At 34.7% G+C, this 24,838-nt stretch overlaps 2 protein-coding genes across 2 annotated transcripts; one reads left to right on the forward strand and one right to left on the reverse strand.

Moving 5' to 3' along the window:
• The first annotated feature begins 181 nt into the window (after positions 1-181).
• Positions 182-9,169, forward strand: LOC140059235 (dipeptidyl peptidase 1-like). Its single transcript, XM_072105100.1, has 5 exons — positions 182-415; positions 2,220-2,496; positions 3,744-3,902; positions 5,919-6,169; positions 7,830-9,169. The coding sequence occupies exons 1-5, from the start codon at positions 244-246 to the stop codon at positions 8,324-8,326; spliced, it is 1,356 nt and encodes a 451-aa protein (XP_071961201.1). The 5' UTR covers positions 182-243; the 3' UTR covers positions 8,327-9,169.
• A 4,893-nt stretch (positions 9,170-14,062) lies between these two features.
• On the reverse strand, positions 14,063-23,839 carry LOC140059236 (uncharacterized). Its single transcript, XM_072105101.1, has 4 exons — positions 23,602-23,839; positions 16,997-17,198; positions 15,777-15,934; positions 14,063-15,516 (listed from the first exon to the last, which is right to left on the reverse strand). Exons 1-4 carry the CDS (start codon positions 23,656-23,658, stop codon positions 15,253-15,255), a joined length of 681 nt encoding a protein of 226 aa, XP_071961202.1. The 5' UTR covers positions 23,659-23,839; the 3' UTR covers positions 14,063-15,252.
• Between the last annotated feature and the right edge of the window lie 999 nt (positions 23,840-24,838).

A 24,838-nucleotide genomic window follows, 5' to 3' on the forward strand; every position in this document is an offset into this window, starting at 1 on the left:
ATTATCTAGATATTACACTGTTTGTTGATCATTAAATTATAAAGACGAGAATTTTAAAATTTTATTTTGTATGATCTACCATTTTAAAGTTTTTTAATGGATATTTTCATTTTCATTAGATGTAATATTTACTGATTCCTCTGTCATAAATGTCACATGTTTTGCATTAAAAACCACTTGTCTTTTGTAGACTGGAGGTAGCACTAGCACTAGCACTAGCAGCACTAGTTTTGGTAGTGTTTGATGAACATGTATTCCTTATTAAACTCACTTTTGTTGGTAATTTGTCTGTGTTGCTTTACAGCAGTAAATGCAGATACACCAGCAGATTGTAAATTTGATGATTTAGTAGGAGTTTGGAAGTTTTCTGTCGGCGAAGGCGGTCATGATAATACTTTGAATTGTTCAGATCCAGGTCGGTAAACACTGTGTGTCATGTGGAGGTGGTCATGTGTGTGTGCGCACTGTTGTCTATTGATAAAAATAGAAATGAAGGAGGTTGGGTGGGGATGGGGATGGGGTGGGGTGGGGGTTAGGGTTTTGGTTGGGGTGGGGGTGGCGATGGGGTTGCGGGTGGGGATGGGGTTGGGGTGGGGGTGGGGGGACGGTTTGGGCTGTTGTCTATTGATATAAAAATAGGAATGAAGGAGGATGGCTGGTGGTGTTATTAGGCCTAAAAAAAAAAATTGTTTGTTTGCTGTCAAGTTTTTTTTTTTTGGTAGGGGGGCGGGTGGAAAAAAGTTTTTTTTTTTTTTTTTTTTTTAATGTTAATTTCTCTGTTAATTGTACGCGAATTTGAGAGTAACAAAACACACTGAATAAAACAACGAGCTCAAACATCTATTCATAATTTGTTTCACACTTTAATTCTGTTTTGGGCGCGTTAGGCCCCGTGTCTAAACTAGCCTAGGCCTGGCCTACTACTAGTACTACACAGTAGGTCGTTGTTAGCAGGCCTAATTAAATATTTTAATTTTTAGAAGTTAGTGTACCGTATATTTCAGTGTATAAGTCGCACCTGTGTATAATAAGACGCACCCGACCCCTAACTGAGAGTAAAATATCGGTATTTTGTATATCGTCGATGTATAAGACGGCCGCGCCCAGCCTCAACAAGAAGGGAAGTCCCCCATTCCGTCAGTTCTTTCTAACTTGTTATGAATGAGTTTCGCACGCCGCAACATCGAGTGACCGCACGCGTGTGTGGGCTAGCCTCGCTCTCGATCCTTTTATCGAGAGGCGCACGTTTTCACGGACTGACAATCGTATTCGATTAGTATCTATGTATCCTAGAAGTGTGTACGCTAGGTCTATGCTATAATCAACTGGAGAATAATAACTAGTCGAATACTGTGTACACAATGTGGTTGCCAAGAAGGGCTCGCTCGCGCTGGGGGTACGACGGTCGTGCGTATAACTATAATACTATTCCAATCGTAAACGTCGTTTTCAAATGAAATTTTATCGGAGCGCCTAAAACAGCTCCATAATGAACAAATCTTTTCATCATATTTAGTATAAAATCACGCTAAAATGCCTTGAAAACTAGCAGGTTGCTGTTACGCTAGTATACTGTAGCTAGGCTAGGCCTACTCTTTAGACTTTAGTAATACTAAATAGGCCTACTAGCCTAGCTAGGCTAGGCCTTACCTTAAAAAGCCCAGGCCTTACCTTAAAAAGCCCAGGCCTAGCCAACGAGGTGGCGATCTGTGTTTTGAGGCATTTATGTTCGGTGTATAAGACGCACCCTTAATTTAGAGGTTAAATTTGCGTGTCAAAAGTGCGATTATACACCGAAATATACGCTACGTTATTATTTTTATTGTTTCATCCTCGCACACTCGATTTTTACACCTTTTCGGCCAAAATAAATCATTAAAAAAACTTTTTTTTTAAAGCGCCCTCAACGTAAAAAAAAAACTTTTTCTTATTTCCGCCCCAAATTTTTGGCGAAATTAGGGGCGGCGGATGACAGCAAACAAACTATTTTTTTTTTTTGGCCTTATAATATCTTTTATTTTTAACATTCTATAAATATATGACTTAAAAAAAATGCACATACACCGTTGTTGACTAGTACTTGTCTAGGCCTACTGACGAGGCCTAGGATACGATAATAACCATTGTTTACACTGATTATTATAATAAATGCTATTCTTCAGTATTTCTATTTACCAGGGAAGGTGAAATTATTTGTTTTTATCTTCTCAACTTTTTAGGAAAATCTGTAAAAGAGGTGTCCATAGAGCTGCTCTTTCCGGATGTCGCAATTGACCTCGACTATGGTCACCAAGGCCACTGGACCATGATCTACAACCAAGGCTTTGAAGTGACTATCAACAACAAGAAATACTTTGCTTTTTCAAAATATGAGAAAGTTTCTGGCAAAATACAAAGCGTATGTAATGAGACGTTGCCAGGCTGGGTTCATAATGTTGATGGCAAGGACTGGGCATGCTATACTGGCATGAAAGCAGCACCGCCCTCAGTTGTTAGGTATGCTCCTGTCAGAATTTTTAAATTATCTTTAATGGTAACATTGCCCTCAGTTAAGTATGTTCCAATCTACACAGAGCTATGGAATGCCATCACCGCCAAGAATACAATTACAAACATACAATATATTCGTGGAAATATACAACGTACACGCAGAAACCTACAACGTACTCGCAGAAATATACAACGTACACGCAGAAATGTACAACATACTCGCAGAAATGCACAACGTACTCGCAGAAACATACAACATACTTGAAGAAAAGGACAACAAAAAGACATTCACAAAAACGTACAACGTGTTCGCTGAAACAGACAAAAACAAAAACGTACAACGAAGTCGCAACAATGAATGTGCAGTAAAATAACCATGGAATCATCCATTATATAAAGGGTATGGACATTTAGGATGACATCAAGCATTTCAAAGATAAAGATAATGCGGGTTTTTTTTATTTATCATTTTTCTTATTTGCAAGATTATCACTTCTGCAAAATGGGCCACATCCATGTTTTTTATCAGAATCATAAATCGACCGTATAAAAGTAAATATTTGCATTTTTCCTACCGTTGTTGGGGTCAGCTGAGTGGTCTTGGCCACGCAATAAATTTACCGCTATGGCCACCATTTTTTTTTTTTTTAAGAAGAAAAGGACAAGAAAATTGTGCAGCACGTGTTGCGAAACTACGCACGTGCACGTACGTAAATAAAACTAGTGAGACAGTAAATAGTTTGGATATTATACGTTTGTGGAACCAACCATGAGGAAGGTGCATCTATATAATAAAGAGAAAAAAACCTCGTTATCTTTATCTTTGAAATGCTTGATTGAATATTATACTACAGTATTTTCATCAGTAATGTCCATACCCTTTATATAATGGACGATTCCATGGTTATTTCGTTGATATTGTACGTTTTTGTGTTTGTCTGTTTCAGCGAACACGTACGTTTTTGTGAATGTCTTTTTGTTGTTCTTTTCTTCAAGTACGTTGTACATTTCTGCGATTGTTGTACCTTTCTGCGAGTACGTTGTATATTTCCACGAATATATTGTATGTTTGTAATTGTATTTTTGGCGGTGATTGCCTTCCATACAGAGCCATTATGTTATGGCTCTGAATATACAAAGGCAACACCGCCCTCAGTTAGGTACATTACGTCATTATATTCCATATTTGCCCATTTGAGATTATCATCACTAAATTGCTAACTATTAAAACAATGATTTCTTTTTTATTCTAGTCAGAAAACCAGACTTTATAGAAACAATCCTGAGTTTGTAGAGAAGATAAATTCAGTGCAGTCTTCGTGGAAGGCGGCGGCATACCCACAACATGAGACATATACTCTTCAAGAAATGGTGAGACGTGCTGGAGGAACATCTTCAAAGTCTTCAAGGAAGTTGGTCACATTCTTTACTTTTAACTAGTTATTACTGTATGACAATGTAAACATTTATGCCCAGAGAGGTATCTTTTATACAGTTTAGTAGAGTTAGAATATTTTATAATACAAGTAGATTCTTGTCATTTGATCAATGATTGGAAGATTGTGGGTCACATGATATTAAATAATTACTGTACTGTATTTGTTTGTTCGTTTGTTTTAATCTTTATACTGGGTGACCTCTTCAGTCAAAGACTGATCTCCCAGAGGGCCCAGTTGGTGATCAGTGGCTGTGATGTACTAATACACCGGGGTAACCCCCTACTCGTCTCGAAAGATGTACTAGGTTCTTTAAAGTGCACACGAGCAAGTTGTGTACTTGTGTAGCAATCTTGATTACATCATCGAGAGTCTGAAATCGTTATAATATGCAATTGAGTAACTACAAAATTGTTTTGTGTGTTGACGATCACGTTCTATCAACCTGTAGATTACGCCGTCTACATTTACTCTACTAAACGTCCAAAATTGGAGCACTGCCTTTCCGAATGAGTTATGCCTTAGCCTAGCCTGTTCTTAACACTTTGACTGCCAGAGGTTTTTCCAGTTAGAAACTGCCACCGCCAGCGTTTTTAGCCCAATTCGATGTTTTTATTAAAGCTGATTGAAACCATGTATGTGATCTGATTTATATGTAATTTAGACTAAAATAATCATAAAGATTTTAGCTTTACAATGGTACCAAGAACGATTTTTAAATCGCAATATGTAAATCGTAATAGTAAAATGAAAGTAACCCACTTTTTGAATTTTTCGTAGTTTCGCGCAAGAAAGTCGAGATATTCGCGATTTTGTGCAAGACATCACAATATGAAAATATCGCCCGGTGAGATCAACAAACAACGAAAAAGTTACTTACACGGCACCGATAGGCCTATAAAAACAAGTTATCACTATCGAAAAATGTATTACATTTATAAATCATAAATCTTACATCAATGTTTCGCCAAAATCCACATAGTAAAGACACCAGGCCTAGTTAACCAGGCCTAAAGTTGGTCCGGAACCGTTTTACGACTAGGGCTAGGCTAGCCTAGTACTACTAGCCTAGGCCTCCTAGGAGATAGTAAACTGATAATAACCATACCATTTCAAAACAAGTTTGTTGCATGAAACTCGGTAACTTTCAGTAAAACACCAAAACAATTAGGGTATACATACAATAATAAAATTAAAGACTCATATTGAAAATGACTCCATTATTTTTTATTCAGATAACAAACAAACATGTCAATCCACAAAAACCTTTGTAATGCTTCGGCGGCATAGCTAGCGCGCGACCGATACACAATGCGCCAAGCCATCGCTCTACGAGCTACTGTGATGCGCGGTGTTTGTTATTTCGACAGGTACCATTTTGACAGTCGTTCGTAACCAGATTAGTTACTTTCAAATTGTAAAATATTAACGGTCCAGACCGAATATAGTGTTCATATTTATAGTATATACAATAATTAACCTATCTACCGGATTTCGTAAAAAAACACAAAAAACGAAGATCTTCGTTTTTGGCAGTCAAGCGTTGTGTTTCCAAAAACGAAGCTCTTCGTGTTTGGCAGTCAAAGTGTTAAAAGCTTTTTCATTTATTTATTCGACACAATCGGCGCCATGACACGAGAGTGTCCGCAACCCCTAGCTGGTGTGTTTAAAACAAATAATGTATGTTTTATATTCATGAAATGAGGCAAATCTTTTAATACGGTGAAAGATTAAATGTTCTAACTGTATTCTCACCTCATTAAATTATTTACCCCATTCCACTCATAAACATTAATTATTGTAATAATGTATACTATTGACTGTTGCAGTTTACATGTAAAATCTTGCCATTCTGTACATGTAGAAATAACACTATGTGTGTTTGTTTTGTTTACACGCGTAAAATATGTGTACATATAATTGGTAAAATGTTAACACAAAATAACCTATAAAAATGCATGCCAAGTTTCATCAACCCTTGTGTATTTTCAGACGTTTGGCATCGGCAAAAGTAAAACCTGAAGTAGCAAAGATTGCTAGCCAGTTACCGATGGAGTTCGACTGGAGAAACATGGCTGGACAGAACTTTGTAACGCCTGTTCGCGACCAGGGTGGCTGTGGTAGCTGTTTTGCTTTTGCATCTATGGCTATGTTAGAAGCCCGATTGAAAATTGCAACTAATAACACCATAAATAAGGTGTTTTCACCTCAGGATGTAGTAGATTGCAGTGAATATGCCCAAGGTAAGATATCTTATTATTTTTATTTGTTTGAAATCTTACACAGACGTATAAGACAAAAATAGAAATATATCTATATATACATTTACAATACATTAGAATAAATTCTAAAGCACCTGTTGATAAACTGAAAATGTATTCATTTTGAAACGATAAAGATGAGGAAATCTGGGTGAATGAGAAAATGATATTCAAACTCAACAATTAACAACAATTAACAATTAAGAGGCTTTTTCAAAAGGTATAATTGTTCAAATGGAACAAAAATGTAAATATAAAATTGACGGGAGGAGATCAAAAAGTGAAAATGTACCTCTAAAAGCGGCCAATACCTAAATTTGAAAGAAGAGAACAGTATAAATTGTATCGGCAGACTGCTGCAAGCTTCTACGTTATTCTGTAGGTTCCCCCCCCCCCCCAACATATTTTCTACTAACCATGCTTGAAGAAGCATATATCCATTGTTTACTGCAGATGCCGATTGCCTAAGATTATTTTAGATAGCACCCTCTATAGTTTGATGTAGTTAAATTGTTTAAGGGCCCTCTCTGGCAATGCTTCCATAAATCGTTCAGATAGTTCACTTTTTCATCTTGTAACCTCTTGATGTCTGTAGAATGCTTTTATTACCGTATTCATGTTATATGGTATGCCACTATTGGAAAGAATCAGGACATTGTAATTGTTTGGAGTTTAGTTCTTTTATCAGTCACTACTATATTTAGTGTTAGCAAATTAACAAATGACCCTCGGCCCCCACATGATGTCTGGTTTCTTACTTGGCAAAATAGAATTTTGCTGAGCATATAGTTCTTGCTTTGTTTGTTTGTTCGCATTATAGCATCCTCATTTTTAGTTGCCTGGAAGCGACTCTATAGTTCACTATGTCGGTCAGTCTGTCTGTCGGTCCGGTATGTGTTTTATCGCTTTCTGACCTTATCTTGATATCAGTTTAATCTAGCTAAGTCAATTTTTCACAGTATATTATTCCTTATGGCCAGGAATCGATGTGGTTATGTTTTCACGGTGCGCAATAAAAAATTATGCGGTCTACGCACGATTTAACGAAATCACAATTGTAATCATATCTTCACAACCATGCATCACAATTAAATAAAATTTGGTACTCATAAATTTCAGGGCATAAATCATGATATGGTAATACAATTACGTGCGTAGCGCATGTAACGCATGCGTACGCGCGCTTAATATTTTCAAAATTTATTTTCGATGAAATAAGAGTACGTTTCAGGCAATTTTAAGCGTTTACAAAATTGCCATGAGTGCGCTGATTTTTGCGCGCGCACTGCACGTTAAATGTTATTGCGCACTCTTTTTGCCCGATTTCTGTTTTCTTGACTTACTTTTCAACTCGAAATTACGTTATACGAGCACGTCAAAAGTGACAGGCTACGCACGTGTAAATTAACAAAATATAACTGTTTTTAAACAAGTAATTTTCCCGGAAAATTGATATATTGGTTATGTCACAAAAGCTTATCTATCTTCAAGCTGAAATATTAAATAGCATGCCCTCTGTATTCTTTAACATAAGCCGAAAGTAGTGAGCCCTCTATCTCTCTATATTTTGCCAAGTACTTCACTCAGTTTCTGAGTGCTTTCATTTTGATATTTTGAAGGAACTACATATTCTTTATTGTAGGATGTGATGGAGGCTTTCCGTATTTGATAGCAGGGAAATACGCACAGGATTTTGGGGTTGTTGAGGAGTCCTGCACACCTTACCTTGGCAAAGATAGCTCATGTACCAAAAACAGCTGCAAGCGTTACTATGCTTCTGATTATTCGTACGTCGGAGGCTTCTACGGGGCTTGCAACGAGGCACTGATGCGTATCGCTCTTGTGAAGAATGGACCGCTGGCTGTGGGTTTTGAAGTTCTAGACGATTTCTTTCAATACAAAAGCGGGATATATCAGCACACGGGTTTACAAGACAAGTTCAACCCGTTTGAAGAAACAAACCATGCGGTGTTGGTTGTTGGTTATGGCACCGATGCAGCTTCTGGCTTGAAGTACTGGACAGTGAAGAACAGCTGGGGAGATGGATGGGGTGAAGATGGATACTTTAAGATCATACGAGGTGTTGATGAGGTTGGCATTGAAAGCATGGCATTAGATAGCTTCCCAATAATTCCATAATTTCTACCAATTTTTATAGTAATTCTATATTAAATTCGTTTAGTCATTTATTATTCCATAGTCTTACCATTTACTATGTTAAAAACATGCTTCTATTTTTCCCAACAGGATGAGGATAATTCTATTTGTTCTTTCATAAACATTATTTTTATAATAACCAATGATGCACCATTAGTATTAGTGAATTATATAATTATTAACGCAGTTTCTAATGACTACTATTATGATATGGCACAAATGTATGCGATGCAATGGTACATACATTTTCATGAGGTAAAATTATAACATGTTATCTTACTGAATGAAAATATTTGCTTCATTGCACGAATTCATATGAGCAAATCCCTAATTTTTTTTAAACATCTATAGGTTGCGCTAACCAAAATGAAGATAATTAAAAACTCTTGTTGCCGTTGGTTCAATGGAGTACATTTGAAATTGTGTTACCCACAATCCTCCAATTAAAAAAAATAGATCTACTTGGGTGTTATAGATTAGGGAAAGATGCCATCTAAAACTTTGTTAGCAATTCTGCTATAGTCCTTTATCTCCCTTGCTTAGTACAGTATTATGGCTAACACAATGGGAATTAACTCTACATATTGTTTATTATGTTTACTAATACTAATGGTTACTAACACCTATGTTTATAATACAATAGTATCAATAGGACTGTATTAAATACAGAATCTGTTGTGAATCGTAAATTCAAAATTGTTATAATTTATTTTCGTAATCTTTGTTTGATTTTCAGATATATAATTTTCTTTACAGTACTTAGATAATAATGTGTGATTGCAATAAAATAGTTTTTTTATATTATGCAGAAATAAAATATTTATACTGTATTGCAAAACTAGACTGATAAGATAGCGTTGTGTATTATTAAAACGAGGGAGAAGACCGCAAATGGCAACATATTTGTAATAATCGGCCATTTTAATGTTGCATAATAATTATATTACAATCGGTTCGATGTTATTTGTTTATAGTACAAATCGCGACTTAATTTAGAAATTAATTTGCTTCCTTTCTTCTTGTATTAAGTGTCCCTTTAAAATGATTTACCTCGATGGTTCCTCATGCTGATAACTGTGACGTCATCAGTTCTCTCTTCAATTCCATCTTGTTAAATCTACTGTAGGATTTTTTGTTTAATCTTAAAGTTCTTAGAAAGATACCGATGTCCGTGTCATGCATTGCTACTATTTCTCGAAATGGTCATTTTGTGGTGGTCTCTCCTGTTTCAACATTTTGGAAAATAAAAGATTGTTAGTCTCGTCGGTTTCAAGAGTGTAAAGTACTGCACCTGGCTATGCAAATAATTGACACTAAAAACTTTTTTTTAAATTTAAATAAATAATATTTGACACAGAACAAAAACAAAATCTTTAAATCTTTAAAATACACCATCCACAGTTGTAATTTTAGTGTCGATGTGGTGGGCGCGGTCGAGTACGGTAGGCCTACAAAGGTCACCGCCCTTACGCATTCAAAATCTGCAGAAAACGTCTCAATATTACCTGCTAAAATAATAAATCGGTTAGTCGGAAACGTTTTAGATAATGGTTGATGGACTATTTCTAGTGTCTACAAGATTGTTCAAGGAATTTTAATCCATCAGAAGTTCCCGTTTGATTATAAACTGTCATCACTTATTGACACGAATCCAAGATATTCTTAGAAATTGAATATGCTGTAATTGCGCGCGACCTTACAATGAAGATATTAATAATTGAGGGGTTAATATCGTCTGCTTATCGTTCATGGATGTGTATATAAATGCTTAATAATAATCATTTTCTGAGAAACATCTGCCACGTACATAAAACGTATATAAATAATGCATACATTTTGTATACGCCTTCAGAACTGCATCACTAACTACCTTGGATGTATTTGTCTTCTCACGGTCGGTATCAATCTTTTATTTAGGGTAAATTACATGGCTTGTGCATGCGCCTCGTAGTAAAACAGTACAACAGGAGAATTGGTAAAGCATGGACCTATACAATTATTCCATGGGTAAAGCAACACTACCGAATTGACCAATCACAAGCGACAGTTCGAATAATCCATCGCTTTTGATTGGTAAATTCGCTTGCGACGTTGATTGTGGCTTCATCAAACTATTTTATTTATTCAAACTCTCGTATATTGCATTCATAATGTATACGATTATTCCTTATTATAAATGCATATTTATCATAAATTATAGTAGTGCATGGCGTCATCCTACATAAGGATTACGTGTTGTGACTCAAACCATTATCCAACATATACAAGTTTTAGTACGACACGAAACCTGAAAATACCGTATCCTATAATATTCGCATTGTTACAAGCAGAAAACAAAGGAAGTCCATTCGTGCCACTAAATTATTATTGAATTACTATATCATCAAGTCTCTTTCTCCCACCCCCCCCCCCCCCCCCCCTCTCTCTCTCTCTCTCCTCGGGTGCCTTATCTACGGGCGTAGGCGATCATGGTCTGCCACAATTTTCTGCTTCTTGCTTTCTTTAAAAGGTCCACTCCTTGATTCGTTATTCCATTAACTTGCAACCACTCGATTAGGCTTGTCATCCACATTACATGTTTTCTACCCCTGCTCCTCTTTCCTTCAATCTTTCCGGTTATTGACTACAGGTTCATCAAGTAGTGGCATGAATAAGCTTTCGTAGAAACACATTAAAGAAACCTCAGTGTAGTAGTAAGCCATATCATTTTGGTCAAAATTTATTTTTAAAATCCATATAAAATTCAATAAAGTTTGGAAAGACTAATAGAAACAATGCATAATATAAAACGTATCCATAACTTACTTTATGATCAGCTCTAAAATAATAATAATAATAATAATAGTTCATTCTTATATAGCGCATATAAGCAAGCTCTCAATGCGCTGAACATTATTACCCCAGTCATTTCCTGATCAAACACCTATAGAAACATACTCCCACATAATAACAATAACAGGACAACTAGACATGTAACTCGTCACTTTGACGAGTTTGGTTATCCGCCGCGCAAGTGGTGCAACATTAACATTAAGGGGATAGGTTGAGGACAAAAGGAAGTGTTCACGTTGGCATTATGACCTGAACTGAAGAATATGATATGTTGTTATTGCTGAATTTTATTATTTAAATTCATATATAGTATACACAGTATAATCTGTATCCATATCACATACAGTGACATACATAGAATAGGTGAAATTACGGGACCCGCTATTTATTGCAATTTTTAACATGTTGACGGTTTTAAAATGAAACGCGAAGGTAGCAATTCCGAAAGGAAATTATCTCAGCAACAACGTATTAGCGTGTAGAAGAAATTTGAATACGTGAAATATTGATGCGTGCTCTTTTAAATGTAATGAATTATGACGCAAAAGATGAAAATACGACCTTTTTTTATTTAACTGGCCATATGATGACGTCACAACATCCGATTGGCAACATTTTTACATAATTTCATATCTACAATCCAATAGCTTCCAGAAAAAGTTTTAATCGTGATTATCACATTTTATTCTTACGAGCTATAACAGATTAAAATTTACTGTAAAGATGAAATTGATGCCACACGTGATTTAAATTTTTAGGCACGATGACGTCAAAAAAATTAAAATATTTTTCACTCATGCGAAAGATAGTTGATTGAACTAGACAATATCAAAATCGGGGTGAAAATGGAAAACGGATAAGTGGAGATGCGCTCTATTCAATGTGATGAGCTATGACAAAAGATACAAAAATCCTAAATTGTATATTCGCGTGGCCATACGATGACGTCACAATGTCCGGTTAGCCATATTAATACCTGATCTGATATCTACAACTCATCTACTTCCAGAATATGTCATCCACACAAATTTGACCGTCTAGTTTAGAAATTACGACTGTTTAAAAAAAGGCATATTTTAAACGAATTTTTTAACCTTTTCATAAAAAACGCGCGCAAATTGTCCAATTCGACGTGCTCGTATGACGTATCTTTAAGTCGAAATTGTTTAAAATTTGGAAAAATTACTAGAAAAGGCTGGAAAAACATAAATCACGCGAAAAAAATACGTTTTCAATGCTACGTGCGCACCGCACACGTAGAAATGTGCGCACGCGTGGGAATTTTTGACATGCTTAAAACGACATGAAACGCGTAGAAAGTTGATTATAAATTAATTTTGCGCATTTTGAAATTTTAAATGTGCGTGCGCGCGTAACTTTGTGTAAAACACGCAATTTTTTTTCAACAGAAAGTTAGCGCATGATATAAATTAAACTTTTGCAAAGTTTCACTTTAAAATGTTATTTGGTTTTCGATATATGTTAAATACGAGAAAATCGTTAAATCGCGCGTACGTCACGTTGCGCGATTGTAAACATCATGAAAAGCTTCGCTTGACGACGTTACATAAATGTCAAAATGTTAACATAGTTAACAAAATGTTATGTTTGCAAGTTTTAGAGAAAAGCGTTACACAAAAATCATACAGAAAGAAAGAAGATTAAGAAAAAGATGATGATGATTTCGTACAATCACAAGAGGTTATCCTGCAACTTCGTTGCGGATAACCAATTAAATACATAACATAGTAATAGAATTGATACAATTATCTAAATAATATTATACACTTTGCAGAATAGCTAAAAAACTACTAAATTAATAAGTTTAAAAGAATTAGGGCCTGATTTATAAATAATGTATATTCTTTGAAAACTGTATTTCTTAGCTCTCAATTAAGATTATCGGAAGTTCAATCCCAAGCCATCTTGTAGGCATATTACTTTTGAGTTCATACCCATCACAAAAACATATTTGTTAGGCCTATAACTTTTGAGTTCAAATTCAATCCCAAGCCCCTTGTAGGCCTATACCTGTTGAGTCCATATCCATTACAAAAACATAACTTGTTAGGCCTATAACTTATGAGTTCATATTCATCACAAAAAAACATTTGTTAGGCCTATAACTTTTGAGTTCATACCTATCACAAAAACATATTTGTTAGGCCTATAACTTTTGAGTTCAAATTCAATCCCAAGCCCCTTGTAGGCCTATAACTGTTGAGTCCATATCCATTACAAAAACATAATTTGTTAGGCCTATAACTTTTGAGTTCATATTCATCACAAAAAAAACATATTTATTAGGCCTATAACTGTTGAGTTCATATCCATCACAAACCAGCTTGTATGGCCTGTAACTTTTTAGTTCATATCCACTACAAACCAGCTTGTATGGCCTGTAACTTTTGAGTTCAGGTTCATTCAAACTGATCTTGTATACATAACGTATTGTTTCTCCAAAAAGCAACTAAACATGCGTGATTCATACCGCAATGGGCATGTAGAAAAATTAGGATAAATACACTTGTACTTTTTAAAAGCTTTCGTTACAATCATGATTTCCTAGAAAATATGTTAATTACTAATACACAAACATTTACTGTCTATTAAGCTTGGTTTCCACTAGAACGTAACGCAAGGACGTAAACGCAACGCAAGCGTTTTAACCAATGACAAGCGAAGTTATAGACAGTTAGCAATCACAAGCGAATAAGCCATCGCTTGTGATTGGTCAATTCACTTGCGTTGCGTTACGTCCCTGTGTTGCGTCGCTAGTGGGAACCACGCTTTATGGACCATGTCAAACATATCATACTGCAGTAACTGCGGTAACTATTATACATCTTTTCTATTATTTAACAAACCTTTGGTAACCAAACATACTGTTGATTATAATGCCTCCTAAACTTATAAATTAAAAATAACTAATCACACGTTTGTGTTTTACTGCAGTAACTGCAGTAGGATAATGCTTGATCCCTTACGGCCGGCAGTTAATTTTCAACATACATATATTCTGGGTATTAGTGTAAACAAACTTAATTTAATCAATAATATATTAAAGAATTAATAATGTACCCGTCTCAAACGTATAGAAAAAGGTAGTACATTTAAAATAATGGTTTTAATTCAACACAACTCGTCTGCAAAGCTATTGAGTCTAAAAGAATGGTTTCCAAAGTCAGAAAAATATGCACACGCGCAGAAGCTCAATAATTGCAAAGTCGAAAGTTACTTGAACGCAGGTAGTGCTCAATGACTACTGCCGGTACGTATTCGTTTTGCTCATGCTCAGAAACATATGAGCATATCATGCGCAGAATAATAGACTCAATATATTATGAATACGTCATTTTCTAAGTACAGAAAGACAGCAATAAGCAATATTTTTATCAGAGGTAACAATACTTCCACTGAGGCACTTTCGACAATGTGTTAAACGCCATCTTCACCTTATACATGGTCCATATCTCACGAAAGTTTTTTTTAAAACAATCACTGAGTAAAGTTAGGCCTAGCCATTGTAAAATAATAGTTAACCGAAATTAAAAGGCACGTTAAATTGAAAGAATAGCCATAAATATCCATAGAATGAAATAAATAATAAAACTTTATAAATATTATTTATAAAGATGCAGCAAAATGTTCATTTGGTGCAATGGCTGTTTAATCGCAAAACAGCTTATTTGACCTGATATGTGTAACCTTTCAAAAGTTACAATTTACTGTTATTATTACACATCCAGTGTGTTGTGTTATCGAAAAATAACTAAAATATTTGTTTTAATTGTAAATTAAGGTGTTGTGCGTTTAAAAAGCACGCATTTTTCTCTGTCAAATATATCCACAATCGAAAGTATTCATTGCACAACACGGCCCATAATGCATTCTGTTTGCAAAAGTCTTATGAAAAGTTGAAACTATGGTATAATGTTCATCTTGAACAATCAAACTCTTTGACGGGACGGATAGGAAGACGGGAGGTCGAGTCGACCATTCGTAAATGCAGGCCTCCTTCATGACGTAGGCTATGCTCCGTATTCCGACAACAGCTAAGGGGTAGGCCTAACTAGTTAAACGTTTATGTACATTGGGAACTGTCTCCTTCGCTTACTGTTCAAGCATATACGCCAGATAAACATAACAAACCAAGGCATAAAAAGAGCTAGGCCCATTCCGCCAGATGTTACAAGACTGAGAGAAATCCATATATCGTCTGTAATGTTGCCTCCTGTTCCGCGAATGTGGGAAACTAAGAGATATACACCGACGCCTGCCACTCCACCAAGAAGTAGAAGAATTATTAAAGCTGATATAAGTGTGTTTTCTTCTGATGTCTGAAAAATAAAAATGTTGCAATGAATAAAAGTTACATTAATTATAATAAAAATCTACATACATTCTTTAAATTTTCGATTAGCATCCTTTTCACTTAACATCCGTTTTCCTGTACCATACTAATTGCATCATTAGGCAAGATGCTTTACTCTCATTACCTTACCTAAGAGTCCCAAATGATCAGCAAGTGCTGGATGGATCACCCTCATTAAATATGGTAAAAAACACTACATGAAATCAAATCAGGCCTATTACTTACCGTCAACCGTGGAAACTTCATATATTTTTTATCATACTGCTTATTGCATATTTCACATATATTCGAGCCTTTTGTTCGTGCCCATCTCTGAAGACAATTAATATGAATATATTTGGAAGAACCAGCGCAACCACACGGCGATATCAGTTTGTCTTTTCCTAAACAATGAAAATAACATGTAGTTAATAAATGGTATGTCGAGAACTTACGCTATAAATTCGACCATTCACTTTATAATCATCAAGATCTTTTGTTTTTAAATTGTGACCCGGTGAATATATCCTGGATTTATAAAGCGCCTAATGCGAAACCTATAAGGGATGTAAATATTATTCCCAGGTCATTTTTTAAATCAAACATGTATTAAAACATACTTTCACATCTAATCATTGCAAGGTTGTGTCTTGACCTAACCGGGTACTCATTTCTACACCTGGGCAGAGGGAGAGGCAACATAAGTGATTTGCCTAAAGAAGGCAATGCGACAAAAGCATTGGATTCGAACCAACGATCTCACGATTCGTAGAACTGCAACAAACATCGAAGAAAATCAGGGTTGTCTATTCCTAAGAGACCATGTCAAAATTATTTTTCTGAATAACTACACTTTGTTTAAGCTTTATCCAATTGATTAGCAAAAAAACAAGGCCATATAAATGGCTGCAGTCGCGTGCTCAAGTTAGTGTTTACCGACCGACCAACCGACCGACATAGTGAGCTGTAGCGACAAAAAATAATACGGTAAATATGCCTACAAGTCAAAAGAATTCGTATTGAAATAAAATAAATGAAAGAATAATAAAGCAAGCGCGAAACGTTTGCGAAACGTCGTAGACCTAGTAAATTCTTTTTATTTTGTACTCATCTAGCTATCGTACTTCATTGGAACAAGAAAACAGACAATAATTATAATGCGATAATAATAGTAATAATAATAATAACATAAAAATGAATTTTAACAATTTTAATCAGAACAGTATCACAATTTCGATTTTAATGTCTTAGTAAATGTTAACGTCCTTTTTTTGTGGCCAGGTTAATAGTTTCTTTGTTATTATACTTATACTGATTTTATAATATTTTACGACTTATTGATGTTCAGAATGAGATTTTAATGTTTTTAACTGTTTTTTATTATTGTACAATTTGTAGAATGAATAGACCAGAATATATATATATAATTGGGATCAAAATGAATTTATTTCAAGAATCAAACTTACCTTTGCTCCCCATATTTTCCTGACATATACGACATAAAGGTATATCACTATTATTCTCTGTTAACATTTCCTCCAAATCAGATGCAGTCGTAAGATTCGAACCCGTATTTTGTTGAACATTCTCAATGTCGCTAATTGCTATTTCACCGTTCGGCTTTTCCGCAACTTTGATGATTTGTGTTTTTGAATTATGGAAACCAACCTGTGAAGATAAAACATGATACAATTCAAACACAATTTTATATTACGGTATTCCGTCATCAAATATTTAAGAGGCCTTCGAGAAAATTATATAAAACTTCTCCAGGGAAAGAATCAGTTGTTTTTCTAACGAAATGGGTTAGGCGTCTTTTAAGGGAAAGGGCATCAGTAAGAATTTCAATAATAAAGATTAAATAACCAGTAAACTTAAAAATAGAAAAATTATATTATCATAAGTGAAATGTGCCATTGTCGATAATCATATTTTGTCAGAACATCCGTTACGTACGTTTTATTTGTATAATATTTATTGTATAATATTGTACAAATTTTATTTGTACAATATATAGTACTGTACTGTACTATTATTTGCAATATTTTGATTTTCTTTTCATCAAGGAGATGAAAGAAATCTAAATTAACGCTCATTTCTGAAGTTTGTACTGTCAACAAATCAATCAAAATCGAAAATTAAATTTGTGATGATGATTAATCATCATTCAATCAATCATTAAGCAGAAAAAACACACCCCCACTCCCCTCCCCTACATTTCGAATAGATAGAACATATATCAAAATCCCGGATCTGTCACTGTAAACATATCTCTAACATGCTACCTTACCTAGCAATGATTCGGAATGTATAAATGACGTATATTAAGTCATGCTTGAATGCATGGTCAGTGTGATGCAACGCATGCATTCTCTTTTCCTGGAAAATGAATTCTGTTTGCAAAATACATATAATGATAGACATTTTTCTGGCAATGGTTGCCTATATTGTGGGAAGCCTAATGTAATTCGTGAGATTGTAATGTTCAAATTGAGTTCTTTGCAGATTTGGAATCTTTAGTCTAGGGTAGGTCTAGAATTAATTGAAATTGGGGGCCAATTTTTCCTACAATTTTGGATTTCAAAATGGCGCCTATTTAATTGTATGATCATTATCTGCCAGCATTTTCATTCATTTAGTAAAACAAAACTTTTAATAAAACAAAATGTATTAAAAGGTAAAGTATGTTATAAAACAATATTAATAAAAATTAATAATTACAATACTAATTTTACTATATTCACGACTAATTATATATGCAGGTATTTATTTACTAAATTTAAAATTAAACTACTCACAAAACACTGAGATATGATATCCAATTAATCTGTACTGCGCACTGCATAAAAGTGCAAAAACGGGATAAGGTGTTACAATTATGAATCGTTACATTCATCAACAAAACAGGAAAACGACAAAACTGGTTATATTACAAAAACCGACAATTCCTTCGAGACGTTGAAATGTTTCAGAGAAAAACTAAGAATCAACATTTAGGCCTCTTTTTACAATCACTGGACGGTTAATCAGCGGCGCATACATTAAATGTGTTCCTATGCGATTAATAAACTGTGCAGGTCTGACGATCTCGGGCCTACAGATAGGCCTACGTATGAATAACTAACGAGACACTGACGCAAACATGAAAGAAAAACTATAACAACAATCTCGAGGACTTATAGAATTACGTCCATAGCGGATTACCACTCATCGGTTTATGAGATCGAAAACAGACTTTTTCCTATCACTGTACTTTTCCAAGAAAAAAACTCCCCGCAAGCTTCATCAAAGGCCAAAACTGTCGATACCATACATTATGGGTAAGATTAAATCTTTCTGAAACACTACCAAAACACTTTCATAATGTGAGCACCCCTATCAAATAATGCAAAATTCCTTTATTTTGTTGTACTTTTTTACTCCATACTCATCAAATCATTATCAAAATAGCCGGCCACAGGAATCGTTTATGAATCGGAGAACTTACTAGGATTTATTCATTTAGTAAATGTTTTATTTACGTACTCGTGGCCGGGTCAAGGCCAGGTTATGGTTTTAGCGCGTAACCGGCCGTGGTTATATTCTTCACAAAATTATAAATGGCTACTTACTGTTGGATCCATTTATCTTCAGAACTCGCGATATTTTGATTCGCACGTTTCTAAATTGGACGAGTATCCACGAGTATTTTCAGACTTAAGCAAATAGGATTATGGCCATAAAAACTATAAAGACTGCGAAACAAAAGACGATAACCATCGACGATGAATGGATAAAGATAATTTTTCTTACATAAAACAAAAGAAATTAGATAAGTTTTCATTCTAGAACTATGGACTAAACATTTATGTCTTTTTGATAACGGTATCGAGAATGAAAAAAGAAAAACACAATGTTTCGACAGGGCACGAAGTTGCTCATCTATACATTTTATGGGTTTGTCGACGAAACGATTCCCGCACCTCCTGAAAAAATAAAAATGGTGGGTGGGTTTGTGGGGGGGGGGGGGGGGGGTTCCACCATGACCCCTCCTGGATCTGATCCAGTGCAACTATCCGTGCATCGACACTCATCCGTGTGTATTACCAGGGGTCTCCGTTAAGGACCAGTAAAATTACATTTTTACTGGTCCTCCACTCCTTTTACTGGTCACAGAATATGGGCCTACAGTAAATAATAGGAAGGCCTTCAATAACAACAAAAATACTGTTTGTACCTGAACATTAACTTGAAAAAACTAAATTGAGGAACAGAAAATCGATCTTATAGTTACATTAATCCAGGCGTAAAATATTTTGTAAATAAATATTGATGAGGTGAATTGAGTAAAATTATTGTATTTCGTCAAATTTTTCTGAAATTGTAACTGGCCAAGCAGATTTGTTATTATTTGACTATTTAACTAGTCCTCACTTATTCGCTGAGCACTTTTATTTTTCAGTTTTTCAGTCAGACCTAGGAAAAGCCACAGGTGGCGTTACTAGGTTTAAAAGTTGAAACGACTTGTCACTTGTGTTTGAATGCATTAATAAACTATCATCACGATAAAATTAATGCTGTGAGCAAAACGGGAAATGAAATCTAAATTTTAAATTTCCATTTCTCAGTAAACCTGCCTTAGTGGAAATGAATGTAAATTAATTGATGCAATATCTGTTTAAAATGATTCAGTAAGATCTAAATACTCTATGATATCGTTCGCTCAAGATATAACGGTGTAATTAAATTAGTAGAATCAATTTGCTCATGTCGATTCAATTTTAAATATAATGGGTATGAGCGTTGGGCAACGTTAGGCCTCTGTACTTCTGTTTTCTTTAATTTAAAAGGTTAAAGTTAATGTGAAGATCACTTGATTACATATAAGATAATGGTGACAGGGAGATGGCATAATTGTTACTATTATAAGCTTAAGCTCTGTATACACTATCAAACTAGTTTTGTGATGTGCTTAAACATGGTAGTGATATGCCCAAATATGGTAGTGATATGTAATCACCATGTCCATATTTGGGCACATCACATGTTTTTGTCACATAAAGTTTGATAGTGTAGATAGAGCTTAAGAGGGATTTCAATTAGTATACAAATAATATCATTTAAGTACATCGTCACTGCCGAAGTCTCTCTGTGAGGTAGACAAAACTTTCGAATACAATTAAGATTATACATCAAAATCAATTGGTGTGTAACTATTTAAAAAATATGTTTGGGCTGCATGCAAATTAATTCAATTCTCCTATTTTTAATTTGTTCCTAAGCTCTGTCTATACTATCAAACTTTATGCGAAAACAAAATGTGATGTGCCTTTATATGGATACGATGATGTCATATTAGTACGTCCATATTTAAACACATCGCACTTTTTTTTTGCCGAATTAGTTGGATAGTGCTTTACACTATCACATTTTATGAAGCAAAAAATGTGATATGCTCAGGAATGTTCAGCATCGCATGTTAGCCAGATGTGAGAACTCATGCATCGGAATGGTTTGTAAGATGTAACATGTGACAGTGTATTTATGACATTTATTAGGATACTATACAGATTACCCACACTGGAGCTTGACGTTGATAGTGAAATTGTATCATCGCAGTAGGAAATAAGCGTCATGTGAGGAAACCTCAGTGAATTCTTGGAAAAGTACGGTACGGTTCGGTCTCTTTCCATTCAAGTAAATCTAACACGTGATCATCCGTATTCAGCACGGAATTTTAATGACCACTAATGTCCAACAGACATTCTGAATAAATTAATATGAAATCATGACGACCTGCTCTCCAAAGTACCTCTGTCTTTACAACTTTATGTGACAAAAAATATGATGTGCGATAATGTCATTTTACTATCATATTTGGACATTGGATATTTGGACAAGGCCATATACATGGCTGCAGTCGCGTGCTCAAGTTAGTGTTTACCGACCAACCGACCGACCGACCAACCAACCGACCGACATAGTGAGCTGTAGTTTGATAGTGTACTATTATGTTCTTTGGTTGGAAATAGCATATCAGGCCCGTTCCTTATAGATTTTAGGTGGCTTATCTGATGAATAACAATTGGGTTTCCATAATAAATAATACCGGTACCCACTGTTTTAACAGATATTCTCGGCACATTGTTCCATTCTCAACGAATGAACTTGTTTGTATTGTTTTAAAGTCCATTCTTAATTTGTAACCATATCTAATTTGAACATTATTCTTTTTGTCTGCCCTTTGTTTTATCTGGTACGGTAATAACTAAAGATGTGTTGTCCCCCAAAAAACATGAAAAATTAAAATTAATATAATCAGACTTTATGCCATTGTGCGGTTTTAATAAAGTTATTATAAAGTTAGTGAAACGTCGTTATTTCACTTATAAAATACAAAAGAAACGGTTAATTTTAACCAAAAACCATTGTCTGACAGACGTTTTAGGTCAAAGTGAATAACTATTATTTGACATTAAAATGGCATATTCAACAAAAAATGTTTAAAAACAATTGTTAAGGGGACATTATATCTTTAAACTTCTTTATGTACTTTTAGAACACAAACTTCATGTGCAATTGGGACTATATTCGTTATTCTTAATGCAGTAAATTGTCTGTATTCTGAATTTGTTAGGGTGCGGGAAGTGTTTTTAAATAAGGTAAATGTGACTAAATGCAAGGAATGTAAACATTAACATAAGATTGGCATCGTCACCACGTGCATTTTGCGGTACCCTCAAAATTACAAATATGTTTTTGATTTTCGAAATAATGTGAGCAAATTGATTTTTTAGCTAAAACCGCATAAATCTCTGAGTATTTGGTTTTTCTGTGTATTATGGCTCCATCAAGTTTTCTAACTATTACGATAAAATTAACAGACCACAATACAATCGATACACTAAGGGTACAAAATGACTCATGGTAAACAATGCGGTTGTCACGACTACCTAACCAGGTTTCTCTCTCCCTTTCTATTTTCTATTTAAAATACAAGTGGACAGCCTTTAATATAATTAATATTTACAGTATATTTATATATTATTTATTTATTTAATGAAAATAATATTTCACAAGAAAATGACGTCATGTAGCGACAGTATCTGTGCTGTCTTGCAGGATAAAATGTTTTCTTTTTGTATACCGATTTATCTTCATCCGTTATAGTAGGCTATAAACGGACATTTAAATTTGAGAGAAAATGGGCATGATCAAGGAAGGCATGCGTGCCAATTATTAGGACTACGTACGTTTTGGATTTGTTGTATTTGCTATGCAGTTAATCTGATTGCTTTATTCAACAAACGTTAAGACCTACCGTATTAAACTCTACTTCTATAGTTAACCTAATTGAAATCAATGTCGCTTGGCTTATAGCGTGGTATGAAATACGAGAAAAGGGGAAGATCGAAATTACGAGTTACGATGTCGCAAGCTCGTTGTCGGAATGTTTACAAGTTTAAACAAATAATAACTTTATTCACAATCTCAGATCAAATTAAAAAAGTATACATGGACAAATTACAGTGTACTGTGATTATGAGTAAGAAAAAAAGGCCTAACCTAGTTGATGAACTAATGTTCCTGCTGGCTTTACATGAGCTAGGCCTATCTACACAGCAATTTCCCTGATAGTCTCTAGATTAAAAATTGTACTTCAGGAGGCGGTTCTTTCAACCCTTACAAATACCATGTGCTTAGGGCAAGATGTTTTTTTTTCTCAAACGTTTTACAATGTCATAATAAAGTTATCCATCCAACAGCAAATGACTTCGCCAATTAGCGGATTCAGGTTTTAGCACTCGAACTTAGTTACACCTTTAATATAACAATTAATTAAACTGGCAAAATATTTAATCTGGTTTTATTAATATTAAAAATAATGGCTGTACATGGGACGGAAAGCAAGTCAACTCCACAAGGAACAGTTACGCTAGTTACGGTACGCTTTACCAGGGTTTTACGTTTATCCTTCCTATTCCCACTGTCAATATGTTTTGCGCAACTAAAATACTTAGAATTGCGGTGAGTTGCTCGGACCGCTTATGTTGACACAATTTACTTGCTTTTAGTTCTAAGCCTCACTTACCATTCTTAAAAGACTGAATACAGGGCTGAAAAAAGAACGATCACGTAAAAACGACATGCTCACGACTGGATACCTTGCGTTTTCACGTTCTCCCGTTTTGGTACTTTCCAAAGCTGCTATGCACTTTCCCGTAATCTATAACAATGAGGAAATTAAATAAAAGAACGACAAAATTAAACAACGAAATGAACATTATTTATATAAGTGAAAAAAAGTCAATAAAAGAAATCCTTGTACCAGGTGGTTGAGAATTGAACCAAGACTAGTTATTGTTTAAGCTAGGCAATATACATCAAGTATCATTTATTGTCAGTTGTTTTAAGAAAAAAACATAGAAATTCTGTTTACTCTGTTGGCGGAGCACAATATCCAAGGGAAACAACACGAACCCCCCCCCCCCCCCCAAAAAAAAAAAAAAACATTGGAAATAAAAAGCCTATAATATTAGTTCATTTCTACTACAATTGGTTTACTGAAAAGTTAATTATATTTATACAATATTAATTTGAAACCAGATGATATTTTTTGAGAATCTACATTGTTTTCGATCAAAATGTACCAGTTTTGAAGTCATTTCGATAATCGTCACGTGTTTAGAAACAGGTCACCCGTGACGAGATGGGTAAGTGCAGTAACTTCTATTGAGAAATTTTAATTCATAATTGAACATGCAATCGGTAGCTGATTGATTGATTGGTTTGTCTGCTGATCAATGTATTTACCTATTTTTTTACACGTCTCATAAAAAAATTGTCGGTTTCCGTCATAAACCTAAATTAATTGATCTCTGTCAATTTCATTTCTTTGTTCAAAACTAGAAAATAAATTAGTAGCCGTTGATTAACAATAGTGTTTACATCCGTTTTCCACGATTTGGGATAACCTATCTCTAGGCCCTAATTGGTCCATGGCCAGACGACCAAACCCACGTCCGCTCTGCTGTTCCAGAAACACAAAGCCGGGAAATCACGTTTGAAGTGACAAAAACTACTTTATTAAAACAGGCCTAATTACCTTATTCAATCCCGCAAACTTTTAATGCAATGTCTTCATGACGACTCTAGATAAAAATTATATTTTATTTAATGTATTATTAGCATAATGCTTATAAAATACTTGGAATTGAAGTTCCAACTCTCGATTATTGAGGTGCAACGGTATATTGTTTTAATAACTGGTCATCGCAGTTTCGTTATACGAATATCATGCCGTTGTTTTACTTCTGCAAATTGTCCCC

This window comes from Antedon mediterranea, chromosome 9, assembly GCF_964355755.1.
Source record: "Antedon mediterranea chromosome 9, ecAntMedi1.1, whole genome shotgun sequence".
NCBI lineage: Eukaryota > Metazoa > Echinodermata > Crinoidea > Comatulida > Antedonidae > Antedon > Antedon mediterranea.